At 45.2% G+C, this 14,854-nt stretch overlaps 1 protein-coding gene across 1 annotated transcript in view; it reads left to right on the top strand.

Moving 5' to 3' along the window:
- Window positions 1–14,854, top strand: part of LOC119374818 (uncharacterized) — a 236,253-nt gene that overhangs the window by 101,681 nt on the left and 119,718 nt on the right. Inside the window, exon 2 of the mRNA XM_037645010.2 lies at window positions 2,852–3,039. Coding sequence (XP_037500938.1) covers window positions 2,852–3,039 — 188 coding nt within the window. The remainder of the gene's footprint in view (window positions 1–2,851; window positions 3,040–14,854) is intronic.

Genomic DNA, 14,854 nt, shown 5'->3' with positions numbered 1-14,854 from the left:
ATTTGAGGGCTTCAAATGACATTCTGTTGCCATCTTTCGGTAAACAGCAAAAGGTAGGAGGTTAGCCTGGGAGCCGGTGTCAACCTTAAACAGTACTTCTTGATTGGCTACATGTGCCATCACTTTCCAATCCTTGCCTCTTCTGCTTTCATTACCTACTTGAAGGATATCGAAGGTATCGTCGACACCTTGCTCGGTTACTTCCCTTACTTCGTCCTTGCCTATATGTGTTGGGCAGCACACTGCGAAATGATGAAGCCTATTGCAAAAGTTGCATCACTTGCCATAAGCGAAATACTGGCGTGGTTTGTGCTGGCGGTTACACTTCGTGCACCGATAATCGCTGCCTTGACGCCGATTGTCTACTCTACACTTCGTTGCTGTCCTTTTTGTGATAGCATCTATCACATTGTTGCCTTCGCGCCAGACTACCTTCCTTTGTGTCAACGCTTCTGCAACTTTGCACATTTCTTCCGCTTTCTGCAGCGTTAGGTTCTTTTCCTGAAGCAATTTCTCCCATAGTTTTGCATCGTTGGTGCCAAACACTAGCTGGTCTCTCACCATTGAATCTTTTGAATCACCAAAGTTGCACTGCTCTGCCTGCTTCTTAAAGGGACCGACAACTGATTTTTCTCGACCCAGCTTTTTACGGCGCGACAGGAAGCTTACCCTTCGTAGCATTTGTAGCTGCAGTGGTTTATCCTAAAAGCATGTAGTTATTTTATAAGCAGTATTTTTCGATCTGAAAGGCTACAAACACGCATGAAGGCTCGCTCCAGCAACGCTGAGAATTGATAGCAATGCCGCTAGCCCTTGTGAAAGTTGTCGTTCTGCTTTCGCAGGAGTTACTGTAGCTATGCTTAACCACCTTTATTTTGAGCTTTCCAGCAATTTTTGAAAATAGCAAGCTGTTACAATGAGATAATGTGGCTTTATACACCTTCTCGGTATTTGTACAGCGTTCTGCACGCCTGCGAACAAGGTTGCCTGCGCCTGTGTCATGGATGGCTTTTCGCGGCATGGGATCATTACGCCAAGCGAAGGCAGCGCCACGTTGTTGCATACAACTAACGCAGGCCTGTATGTACATTTTTATGGAGTAACATCTTTTAATATAAAGAAATGAATAATATTTCAATACTAACAGAAAAGTCATCGAACGCATACATCAATCAATGATCACGTGACCGGCTTCATCGGACCGTGTATGATTTTGCCGCCAGATGCGCCAAAGGTCATTTCTCGCGACTTTCAATGAATAAATAAAAATATAAATCCGCCTCTCACGAGATAAACAGGGTTGGTTTGAGTCAATGCGACGGACAATCTTTCCATCAGTGCAGTCATCTCATTTCATGTTCTGGGCAGTTGTCGGTCCCTTTAAGGTCGCGAAGAAATTTTTCAAACTGCTCTCCCGCAGCTTGGTTCCTCAAGCGAAACAAGTATCGTTCATGAACTTCATTTCCCACCTCAGAGCAGTAGGCTTCAAACTTTCGCACGACGGTCCCGTAGTCTTCCCGGCTTTCTTCGTCCACGAACTGGAAGGTGTTGAACGCGTCAAGGGCGTCGTCTCCGGCAACGCTGAGCAGGAGGGCTGCTTCCGACGATTCGGTCCTGGGATGTTCTTTCGACGCTGTCGCCTGGAGAAACAAGTCAAATTTTTGCTTAAAGCGTTTCCAGTTCGAAGCCAGGTTACCCGTCAGCTGCAAGGGTTCCGGGGGCCTTAGTTCCATCACCGCTTCTTTGCTGGCCGCACGGCTGCCACTTCTGACACCACGTATCGTGCTGATAAATGACGGGGGCAACCGCAGGGTGCAGAACAAGAATGGTAACGTTTTATTGCATGCGCCGTATTTATACCTTGGTAGATGTACACTGCGCATGTGCAATGCCGTGTCGGCTGTAGAGGAATAACACGTGCCCGATACACAAGAAAACAACTGAAAATGTTCATGTCAGTACCCCTTTAAGTACTTAACTAGTTTGTCTAACACCAGAGTACTTTGTGCTACAAGGGAATTCAACTCAGTACAGATACTAGCACTCTTTACATAGGTAAGTTCTCTGGTGCTGACTGAAAGCCACATTGCTGTCAGCAGGGCAGTTTTTCAAAGTATAGTTTTTTTTTTGGGGGGGTATTGATTTGATGTCATGCTGTTTGCCACTTTTCCAAGAAGCATTCTGATGCACTCATAATTTTAATGCGCCTGGCCATAATTTAAATTTGTGACATATCTGTAACAAAAGCAATAAACAGCTTTTATCCTGTTTTTCTTGTCTTTGCAACATGCTACGAAACTCTGGGCATCTACTACAAAGCCCCATTTTTTATGCTACAAAATGTGCTACAAAATGCTCTTGGCCATTCCCATCACTGCATAGGCTGTTCTTTAGTCATGAAGGATGGGCAGTTGCTAGGTATGTTTGCGAAGCAGCAAGACCACTGTGCAGGTTACATTTCCTCCCGAGAGCGAAAACAGCCGTTCACTAGGCACACCTGTGCAGATGTGTTGATCTCTCTCAATTGGGTAGAGCAGTGACGACTGACTGGCAAGATGATCATCTTAGGATGAGCCAGAATAATATTGAGTTTCCTCATTTTTAGATGTCCCTTCTTAGTTTTGAAAAGGCTCTCCATTGTTTTGGTGGATTTGTTCAGTATGAATGTGGCACTCTAGTGCAACAATGTGCTTGTCCTCATGCAAAATGCCATGCTCTGGCCACTCCACTTGAATTTTGTCATGTGTGGCAACTGACAGTAATTTGTGCAACTAATTTTGCAGCACCAGTACGTTATTCTTTGTGCTGATTTTGGACAGTAAATATGCCTTGTGAATGGAATGACTTTCAGAGTATGCCGAGGTGTTGGACTCTCCTCGTGGCTCTGGTGCTGGGTTGCAGCGGCCAGATGCAGCAGCACCAGCAGATGCATGTTCCACAGAACATCCCCCAGATGCAGGTGCCGCAGATGGGACAGCAGCAACAGCAAGGTGTCTACCAACAGCAGATGCCACAACAGTTCGTGCCACAGCAGCAAGGGTAGGCATGCAGTATTCACTTCGGATCAAGGCAAGACATGAACATCCGAAATAAGTGCCAAATCTCGGCACAGCAGACAAGCTACACGAGAATGTTTGTGTTGTTTTCCATAGACTCCAAGTGCTCTTCATTGCGGGTTTCTTGTGATGTTGTGGTGGAATAGAAATGGCAAATTTCGTACCATTTCACTCATACTTGAAAAATCTGGTGGTGACTGTATTACTCAAGATTACAATCATAGACAAAATAAGCAAAAATAATCGTAGTAAATATTGGTCTGTTTTCTTACCTACAGAGGACTTTAACATGAATAAGAAATAGCATCACTCTGTAAAGCAAGCCTTGGGCATTGGGGCCACATCACAAGATTGCTGAAAAATCTCATAGGAAGTAACCATTGATTACTTTACAAACTTCACTATTTTTTTAACCAATGCAGCTATTGTAAAACTAATTACACAATTAGATCAGCATAAAAACTGGCCAAGACAGTCAAGTTTATGTCACTTACAATCCCCCCCGCCCCCTCAAAACAAAAAATTCGGCAGATCTTACGCCTTGTGGGAATCGGTTTCATGTGAAGCAGTCAGCATGTAGTAGGAGGCTAATAACAGGAAAGAAAAGCATGCATAATGATGGCACTTCTGGGTAGGCGGCCTTCGGATGTGATGTCTTAGTTCTTGCTCTGGGTGCTTCATCATCTGCGTTGACCACAGCTCTGACTTCGATATTACGGTCATTGTATTTTAAGGTCTTAAATCTCTATGTTTAATGGTCATAGGAGGTACGGAAAATATCATCACTTGAGTGCACGTGCTGTGCATCCACTTTGTGGCGCTTGCGTCAGCAAAAAAATTTTAAAGAGTACGTGAGCGCACAGCTTGTGCACTTGCTTCGTGCTTGCAGCATTGATGTGAGCAAAAAAAAGTTACAGGCCTGCACGAAACACGCAGCACAGTCACAGCGACAGCTGGAAGAGCGGCCTTTCTAGAGCCTGTTGTAGACTCTCTCGGGGCAGCTACTACAAGTACACTTGCAAGATACCCACTACACCATAAATCATCATAATTTTTGTGAAGTAGGGAAGCACCCGCTATGTTGTTCATTATTTTGCATAGAAGGCAGGTACCCGCTACACATTTGTAAGGCATTATGTGCACTTTATATATGCTGTGCCTGATGACAATGAAGAATTATGGCTGAGCCCTTTGTAATTAATGGGTTGAAAGCTTTAAACGACCTACTCATTACGTAATTTACATTGTGTGATGTCTGATTCTTACTTTACTTTACTTTACCTTTACTTTATGCATATATTACATATGTTAACGCGATTCCTTGGCCAACATGGCACCTGTATAGGGTATTTTTGCAAAGGAGCTTCCAACACCGGCATGGCTCTGTGGTAGAATACTCGACTGTGCCATGCAGAGGGCCCGGGTTCACATCCTATTTGGTCCTGGATATTTTTTTATTTCGCATGTTAGCAGTTACGGACACTGGCGGCTGCATGCAACTGTGCCACCAGAATCGGCTCTTGTGATCTCATAACAGCTTTTGCTGTAAAAAATTACTTTAAGAGGCAAAAATGTCGCGTGACCAGGTCCTAGTCACGAGCGGTGTGTACCGGCACCATTGTGGAAGAGGCTGTAGAGCAGCCCGAATTTTGGCTCATCGTAACTGCCATCGGGAGGAAGAGGCCACTGCATGCAATGTAGATTGGGAAGCACTGGGAGCAGAGGGGCCACTAGGATTAAAGGAGTACTGACATCAATTTTAAAATTTTTCGGGTTGTTGCTCTAAATGAAAGCACGGGTGTCGAGAACCCTAAAAAAAGTGTCGTGGTGCCTGGGGATGCATTGCATACATTTTTAATACCGCTTCTTTCAACCAGCAGTTTCGGTTTCGATTTCGAGAGGGCGGCTTCATAGTGACGTGTCAAGTCTGCCCGTGACGTCACGGGCAGACTGCAACCCACGAAATATGCACCTGCTCTCCTTTGCTGTCAGTCGAACGTGGTTCATGATGAGTGAATTGTCGTCCAGTGCCTCTGACAGCGATTTCTGTGATTAAGGCTGCATGCAGAACCCAGACTTCGCAAACCAAGTGAGCTGACTTGAAACGTCATAGGGCTCTCCATGCGGTGAAGCTGCCTTGCAGATGCTGGGAGATGAAAACTTTAAAATCAAACTTAAATAATTATACGTGTTTCCCTGATGCGGTGTGGGGAGAGCGTTAACACTACATGCCAAGGAAACCAAAAACGTCCGTTTTGCTGCACTTCAAAATCGTGTCAGTACTCCTTTAAGCTTGCCAGTAGGGGCAAGCACTGGCGTCCCAGTGGATGAAGCCCAACAAGAGCCCCTAATGCTACGCAAGTGTTCTGGGGCTTTGTGGAGAGGGCGATCAGAACAGTGGGCCAATGGGCCTTCACATTCTGAGAGACTTCTGAGCATCCCCCGTAATTTTTTATGAGCCCTGTCTAAATGACCGAAAACCCCGCGTGCACACAATGACCAGCCATGAGTGCATTTCTTCCCTCTCGTTCATCATTTTGTCATCACATGCTGTACACAGTGAATGCTATCTGTGGGGATCCGAGGCGTGCCTGAAGCCTCTGTGTGGCCGTTTCTCCTTTTTTGCGAGGACGCACTTGTTACGTAATTACACCATGAGAACTGCCTGGCAGCGGTTCTTGTGGTGGCGCTGTGTGTGGTCTCAGAGCTGTGAGATCCGGCATGACTGAGATGCACACGCGCCAGGACACTCGGACTAAGGCTCACTAAAAGTTTTTGCAACCGTACTCACTCGAACTCACTCAAACTTGCGACTCTTTCTGAGTCTGAGTGAGTCTGAGTTAGTCAACTCATGAGTCCGTTGGCGTATAATTCGCTTTTTCGATCGTGATGTCAACACACTTAAATGGTAGTACAGTAAAAGCTCGTTAATTCGAGTTTCACGGGGACACCCAATGAGTTCGAATTAAACTGAATTCGAACTAACGAAATTCATTGAAGAAACAGCAAGAAATGAGACCGGGTTGTTGGAAGATCACCCAAATTCATTTATTTGCGAAAATAATCCGTGATCACTGTCTGCTTCTCTTCTTTGAATGCGATCGCCATAGCCTTGTTTTTGAATGCGTGAACGTGGCGGAAAGCATCCTCTTCGCCTTCCTCGAAGCTGAAGAATAGGCGTGCGACATGCATAGCCTCCATTAGCTCCGAAGCTGAGGGCCGCGTTGGCGCCTCATCCTCTTCGTCAACCGCACCTACATCGACGACAGGCGCTTCTCTGCCAGTAATCTGCGCGATGATATCATCGTCGGTGATTGTGCCGCAGACCGCTGCACAGCGATCTGCATCGATGTAGTCGTTGAAGCTCACGTCCTCCAGCGCATCCCGCAGTCCGGCAGGAATGACCGCAGCCTCGCGCTCGTCGGGCTCGCAAGCTGTGCCAGCGTCGGCACTGGCTGTGCCCTCACTGGCCACACAAAAGCCACTGTGGCGGAAGCAATTGGCAACAGTTGTTGCCGTGACCTGATCCTAGGCCCGCACCAACATATGCAAGGCCGTGAGCAGCGTCACATCGTAGCCTTTCGTACCGGCGGTGCATAACGCCAAACGCTCCAACATGTGGCGCCTGTAAAAGCACTTTAAGTTAGAATAACAGAGAGCTGAGCTAGTTGGTAAGTATTCATTCTAAAAAGACAGGGCGTGCAAACACGGTGTCCTGACTTGAGAAGAGCTATAAGGTGGGCTAGTTGGTGTTGATTCATCTTCAAAGGTGCGCTTAGTGAACACAAACGACACAAACGAAAAAGTACAGGACATAAGGCAACGAGCGCAAACTACCAACTGGTTTATTGTCTGAAAAAACGTAACCCCAAGAAAGGGGCGTGTCAAACAACGAGCATGCGCAGATGCTCATAAGAAGGCAAACGGGGCAGGGCGATAATGAGCGGGGGGGGGGGTACGGAAGAAAGGAAAAGGTGAAAAAGGAGGGTAAGGAGGGAGCGCGATTCGAAGAAGCAAGATCGAATCAAAATTAGCTTGTAATTTTCGCAAAATCTACCTCAGCCGCCGTAAGGACGATAGAAGGGGCACTAACACAAGCTTCCTCGCCTTCTTCCATAATTTTCAATGTCTCTAAAATTTCTCGGACAGTTTTATCTTCGGAGCGGGCTACTACAGCTGTTCTTTCGAAGAAGGCTTTACATGAACATTTCTTGCAATGTGCCGCTAAGTTACTAGCGGCTGCTAGCTGCTGGCAAGCGTACCGATGCTCTCTTAGCCTTAGATTAAGGCATCGTCCCGTCTGTCCGATGTACGACCTACCACACGATAACGGTATCTTATACACCACCCCTTTCGTGCACTCTACGAACCTGTCTCTGTGCTTAACATCGCAAATTGGCTTATGGGTCATTTGACCTGTATTGACCTTTTTGCACAAGCCTTTCAGCTTTTGCGGAGCTGAAAAGATTACGTTAATATCGTGTCGCGCAGCGATTTTCCTCATTCTATGTGAAAGACTGTGTATGTATGGCAAAACGACAGTCCTCTTGCTTTTATCTATAGGTACTCTAGCTATGCTAGGGTCGCGTTTTAGTTCTCCTATCTGCTTTTCACAAATTTGTGTAATCATTCCTTTAGGATAGCCACTGCTCTGAAGTCGCTTAATTTGGGTTGCTACGCTTTCTTCTACCCTGTGGTGGCATGATTTCGCAAGGGCTTGCTTCACGCACGTGGTTGCGATTCCTCGTTTAATTATTTTTGAATGCCCCAAATCGAAAGGAAGAAGCCCTTTCTCACCCCGCACTTTGTACAACCAACAGGTATGTTGATCCCCCATTTCGATTTCCAAGTCAAGGAACTCTAATCTACCTTCCACTGGGAGTTCAAATGTGAATTCCAACCCTTTATGTGCCCTTTCAAATGACTTGACAACACTCTGCGGAGTAAATGTGTCTTTCTTGGTTCTTTTGGTGCAAATTAAATAGTCGTCGACGTATCGGAAACATGCGATAATGCCAATTTCGCGTAGACTATCCGACATCTCACGGTTACCCACTGCCAAAAACAAATCTGATAAAACCGGTGCAACGCAAGAACCAATTGGGACACCCTCTTTTTGGACATATAAAAGCCCTTCATGTGCTATCACAGTTGAGTGCAGGTAATAGTCCAAAAGGTCGAGGAAACCCGCAACACTGCACCTGCACAAGTCCTGGCACTTGGAAATCCCGAACAGGTCAATGGCGTCCTCTACTGCCCTGACAGTCTCTTTCCTCGGAATATTGTAGAAAAGGTCTTTGACGTCTATTGAAAAATGAGGAAAGAGACTGTCAGGGCAGTAGAGGACGCCATTGACCTGTTCGGGATTTCCAAGTTCCAGGACTTGTGCAGGTGCAGTGTTGCGGGTTTCCTCGACCTTTTGGACTATTACCTGCACTCAACTGTGATAGCACATGAAGGGCTTTTATATGTCCAAAAAGAGGGTGTCCCAATTGGTTCTTGCGTTGCACCGGTTTTATCAGATTTGTTTTTGGCAGTGGGTAACCGTGAGATGTCGGATAGTCTACGCGAAATTGGCATTATCGCATGTTTCCGATACGTCGACGACTATTTAATTTGCACCAAAAGAACCAAGAAAGACACATTTACTCCGCAGAGTGTTGTCAAGTCATTTGAAAGGGCACATAAAGGGTTGGAATTCACATTTGAACTCCCAGTGGAAGGTAGATTAGAGTTCCTTGACTTGGAAATCGAAATGGGGGATCAACATACCTGTTGGTCGTACAAAGTGCGGGGTGAGAAAGGGCTTCTTCCTTTCGATTTGGGGCATTCAAAAATAATTAAACGAGGAATCGCAACCACGTGCGTGAAGCAAGCCCTTGCGAAATCATGCCACCACAGGGTAGAAGAAAGCGTAGCAACCCAAATTAAGCGACTTCAGAGCAGTGGCTATCCTAAAGGAATGATTACACAAATTTGTGAAAAGCAGATAGGAGAACTAAAACGCGACCCTAGCATAGCTAGAGTACCTATAGATAAAAGCAAGAGGCCTGTCGTTTTGCCATACATACACAGTCTTTCACATAGAATGAGGAAAATCGCTGCGCGACACGATATTAACGTAATCTTTTCAGCTCCGCAAAAGCTGAAAGGCTTGTGCAAAAAGGTCAATACAGGTCAAATGACCCATAAGCCAATTTGCGATGTTAAGCACAGAGACAGGTTCGTAGAGTGCACGAAAGGGGTGGTGTATAAGATACCGTTATCGTGTGGTAGGTCGTACATCGGACAGACGGGACGATGCCTTAATCTAAGGCTAAGAGAGCATCGGTACGCTTGCCAGCAGCTAGCAGCCGCTAGTAACTTAGCGGCACATTGCAAGAAATGTTCATGTAAAGCCTTCTTCGAAAGAACAGCTGTAGTAGCCCGCTCCGAAGATAAAACTGTCCGAGAAATTTTAGAGACATTGAAAATTATGGAAGAAGGCGAGGAAGCTTGTGTTAGTGCCCCTTCTATCGTCCTTACGGCGGCTGAGGTAGATTTTGCGAAAATTACAAGCTAATTTTGATTCGATCTTGCTTCTTCGAATCGCGCTCCCTCCTTACCCTCCTTTTTCACCTTTTCCTTTCTTCCGTACCCCCCCCCCCCCCCCGCTCATTATCGCCCTGCCCCGTTTGCCTTCTTATGAGCATCTGCGCATGCTCGTTGTTTGACACGCCCCTTTCTTGGGGTTACGTTTTTTCAGACAATAAACCAGTTGGTAGTTTGCGCTCGTTGCCTTATGTCCTGTACTTTTTCGTTTGTGTCGTTTGTGTTCACTAAGCGCACCTTTGAAGATGTCCTGACTTCTTTCTTGTGTCTGTGTTTGCACGCCCTGTCTTTTTAGAATGAACATGTTAAGTTCTTAAAGGACCCCTGACACCAAAATTGAAACCTCGAGATGTTTGTGTTGTTTGACTTTCCTGTATACGGGGGCACATCTGACCGATTATTAGTGACGAACGTTGCCTTTAAGATATCTTAATTTGGTTTTAAAATAAGCGTGGAGTGCTCACTTGAGTTGGCTGCACCTCGCGACATCCTGGTACGACGTAGATAGAGGCCCCGCGTGACGTTCCACGAGTAAAGCAAGTATTGTGGACGTCACAGAAGGTTTGCGGGGCGCACGTGTGCACGTGTGCTTGTGTGCACGTGGTCTTTGACGCTCCCCCGCATGGGGCGCCAGTTTCTTGTGGTTTTTAGGCGGGCGTTTTGAAGTGACGCTAAAATGGTCGTAATTAACTACGCTAGAATGAGTTATGCGATATGCTAGAGCATTTATGATTTAACTTAGAGGTTGCCAGACACAAAGCTACAAATTACAGTAAAAAAGTCATCAACGAAAATTTTGCTGTCAGGGGTCCTTTAATGACCCCCTGGTCCATTGGTTGCAGGGCTGCTGTTGTGTTCGGCGGCAGAAACGAGAGCTTAATCGCCTTCAAGTCCACATCAACCACGTGCGCCGAGCAGTTGTCAACTACCAAGAGCACCCTTCTGTTAGTTAATTCAAACTTGCGGTCGAGCTTTATCAGCCACTGTTCGAAGATTTCCCGCGTCATCCATGCCTTGCAGTTGGCTGTATACTCTGCCGGTAGCGTGCGGATGTTCTTGAAGCAACGAGGCTTCAGGGCCTTCCCTATGATCAGCAGAAATTGGATCGATCGTTTTGGAACGCCCACCATGACGTGACGACAAGCACTTGGTTGTAAGGTGAATATAAAAAAATGTTGCATAATTTACCCAATGCTTCGCAAGATAAAAAATTGGCCGCGTATCTGCGTGAGATATGGACACCATCTGGCAATACGTCGGGAAACATGAGTGCTGTGTTGCGGGCTGGTAGTCCCGGTGCAGCGGCAGGCGAAGACCGGCGGTGACCAACGCGACCGGTAGGGACGCCGGCCAGCCCAAACACGCTGTTTGGCATGATGCGCCGAAGGAGAAGAAACGTCCGCACTCACGAGTACTCTCCACAAACTCTCTTATTTACACGTCGCCTGGGTAAAACTGGAATGCCAGAGCGGCGCCCCCTGTCATTCGTACAATGCAATACTGAACCGAAACCGAAACACAACATGAGCTTGTGCAAAGGGCACGGAGGAAGACAAGTTTCAGCGCAGTCGCGTTTTCAGCGCAGCTTAAGAAACTAGGGTCTTTAAAATTGCGTATCTATGTATTTTCTATTAAAGGAACACACCACCTAATGCTTACCTAATGATGTTGCACCTCAGATATGCGTAATATTTACTTTTTGGTCGACAGCGTTCACAAGTATGAACAGCCGTACCAGTTCAAGATGGGTGGGCAGTAAGCGAGTGGTTCAACTTTGGCCGGGTGGCTGAATTGGGTGACGTGCCGACAAACAGAAAGACAGACCAAAATTTCTGCGTTTAAGTTCCCCAAGAAAGACTATCGTCTTTAAAACCCTACAACGCGCCCACATGATGGTAAACCATATGCCATTGGTTTCATTCAGTTGCGGTTAATCACATTTTTTTTATATATTTGGGTCTAGTTACGTTAAACACCCTGCATGCTTATTTACTGTGAATGTCTGAAATGTGTCTCCCTTTCTTTCGCTCTTTTGCTCCCTTATTCCCCTCCCTATGAGTAGGGTAGCAAACTGTACGTAGTCTAGTTAACCTCCCTACCTTTCCTATATTCCTTCTTTCTCTCTCTTGTCTGAACCACGTTGCTGTTACAAATCACCAGGTAGTCGCAGCTATAAGTGGCAGTCGTATGAATAGCAGTGGTATACTGCGACGCTTTGTGCCACTAAAATACATCTCAGACATTTCTGGGCAGCACTAGTTCTCTTGGAGAAGAAATGTTAAAATATTACATATTAGTGAATATATTGCTAATGAACGCTTTACGCCAGCAGATAAGTAAAATATAAAAAATCCTTGCAGTTTTAGGTCCTCAGTTTATACACGATGCCTCGCAAAAAAACTATCGCTACAACTGCTGTTGCTGCTTTACACGTCGGGTGATCCGGTATTGCGAAAACGGTAATACGCTTACGGACTAGGTAAGACTGCACAGCAGTATTTGTGCCATTGTGCGGAGGCTTCTTATTGATGTTCTTGTTAGTAAATGGCAACTAATTGACATTCTTCTTATTGACGTTCTTGTAAGTAAAATGGCAACCCGCTAGCTTGTCGGCAAGTAGAGCAGCAACACCCATCAATTATAAAAGTGGCAAGCAAAAACCACTGACAGTGCAGCGTATAAAGAGCTGTCATATTAATAATAATTGTTGGGGTTTTACATCCCAAGACCACGATATTGTTACGAGGCATTGTGGATGAGCACGCCGTTGGAGACGAAGAGACAAGGAACAAGCTGGAATGCCGCGCGATATGCTGGCAGCCATTCGGTGGCACAGTTGCTTGTAAATATTGTAAATATACTCGCTGCTATCTCTCTCATGTATTCGTCATCCCCGTGACAATATCATAATGAGGGACTAGTAGTGGAAGGCTCCGGAAATTTCGACCACCTGGGTTTGTTTAACATGCACGTAAATCTAAGTACACAAGCCTCAAGCATGTTCACCTACATCGAAAATGCGGCCGCGCAGCTGGGATTCGATCCCGCGAATTTAGAGTCAGAATTCAAGCAGCTGTCTCAAGCAAATCCCAGTAAGTTGTTTCAGAATAAAACTAATATATACCTTGAGCAAGAAAGACAAATTCTGGGATACAGACATGTTTCTTTAAAATTTAAAGGGACTGTCTACCGTCCTTCATCGCTTTCCTGTTTTGTACCGCAATCGAAAGCATACAGTCTGAAGTGTCCAGCCTTGCAGCGGTTTCTCTGGAAAATATTTTTAGAAGAGAATTTTTCTATCTGCATTCTGTCTTCTTCCATTGGTGTGAAACATGCCTACAACACTGGTTGGTGGACGCGATGACGATTGTACTGCCGGTAAAAATTAAAACCGAAAGCACATGCGATTTCTGTAGGATTACTTTATTTTCACTGAACACTAATATAATTAATGTAACAGCTGTTTTCAGCGCGCTAGCGGTTAAATGAAGCTTTATTATATGATTACAGAATACTTGTTTTGCTGTAATTGCAGTCTATGCATTTATTTTAGCACTGCTTCCACAATCCAAGCTAAGTTGACTCATCAAAAAGAGACGATAAATGCACGCCTTCACGGCACAACACATGTGAGACATCCTAACAACAATACAGTGGCACGGGTACGACCAGCGCGGAGGACCGCATGAGTTGAAGCAGACGAAATCGAAGCCGGGCGCCTTTTCGGACGCGTGAGAAAAAAAAAAGCAAAAATTACTCTCTGGCGCAACCGAAAGCTACCTCAAGTGCATAAAATACAATTTCAAGTTATACATGGGAGTTTAAGCAAAATGAGTCTACCTGCGAGGATTTCTTGTCCTACCAGTAGTTTGAACCACATCGCCGTTGGGCGACACTAGCGGTCATTCTTTCACAATTTTCAACTTCAAATTAAAAATATAATTCCCTTTTTATGGGACAAAAGCATGCTCATTGCCGCCGATATGACGAACGATCTTCTCATTTGCACCACAATCAGGAAAATTTTTCCGAGCGGTAGACAGTCCTTTAACAAAGTTGGTTGCAGCTGAGAAGTGTTATAGTAAACAATTTTGTACGTAAGCGTTTGCTGCTTCATTGTACTGATCTATAATAGCAAGTTTGCAAATGTATCGAAGTATCTTAAGCAGGCACGTAACCAGGATTTTTTTTCGGGGGGGGCCCAAGGCCTAATTGTTCGAAAGAAAGTCTTTCCATGGCAAAAACAAAAAAAAGTTGCCTGGGAATATAGAAGGCTGGAAAAATTTCAGGGGGGGCCCGGGCCCCCCGGGCCCCCCCCCTTGCCTACGTGCCTGATCTTAAGATACAGTTGGAGAATGTCGTATCGGATACAATAATTCCGGAGGTATCTTGTATCTGTATCTCAAATACTTCTTGCCCGAGTATCTTGTATTGTATCGCGACACAATTTCAAGGTATCTTTGCCCAGGCCTGGTACCAATTAGCCCAATTAGCCGTGCTACTGTTATCAGATCCTCTGTAATAGCAGCTTCACACAATGATAATGCTATGGAGCTATAGCGAGACAAGCATTTAATTCGTGCATGAATTTGTTCAACAGCATGTTTACGGCCAGCAGTCAAAAATGCACGGTCATATGCTCTGACAAGTCAACAACTAACCTCGCATATCTTGCTGCTGTCTGTTGGATGCCAGTGGTCGCGTTTAACTTGCGCTTCCCCTTTTTTTTTTTTGCTAGCTGCTGAGGAAAGCGAAACATCCTTTGGCCTTTCACTTGTGCACAATGGCACACTGCAGCCTGTCATAGCGGTCAAAGAACTGATCTAATAACTTGACTTTTTCACTACCGTGGGAGAAAGGGCAGTTTTTATAAGGTGGAAGAAATATTTTTTACCGGATAGATACTAATGCCTTGTTTACATTGTTTGGTATCGAAATGTAGCTAAAAGAATGTTCTATCCAATAACATAAATGTTGCGTATATATTTATTATGTAAGTTAATGAAAAAAAATGTTTATAAAGAAACGTTTACACAGTGAAGATACCTTTCATGCTTTAAAAAGGAGAACAACTTGAAAAATAGTGCAGCTGAAAAAAATCCAAGACATACAATTTGTAGCCTTTATGTTATAAAAAGGTTGTAGAAGTTTCAGAAAATATTACCGAAAACTGTTCTTTCCACAAAAAAGAAAGTTAGCGTGGGTGC

This window comes from Rhipicephalus sanguineus, chromosome 11 (genome assembly GCF_013339695.2).
Source record: "Rhipicephalus sanguineus isolate Rsan-2018 chromosome 11, BIME_Rsan_1.4, whole genome shotgun sequence".
In the NCBI taxonomy this organism is placed as follows: Eukaryota; Metazoa; Arthropoda; class Arachnida; order Ixodida; family Ixodidae; genus Rhipicephalus; species Rhipicephalus sanguineus.
This window is presented reverse-complemented; position numbering and strand designations above follow the sequence as displayed.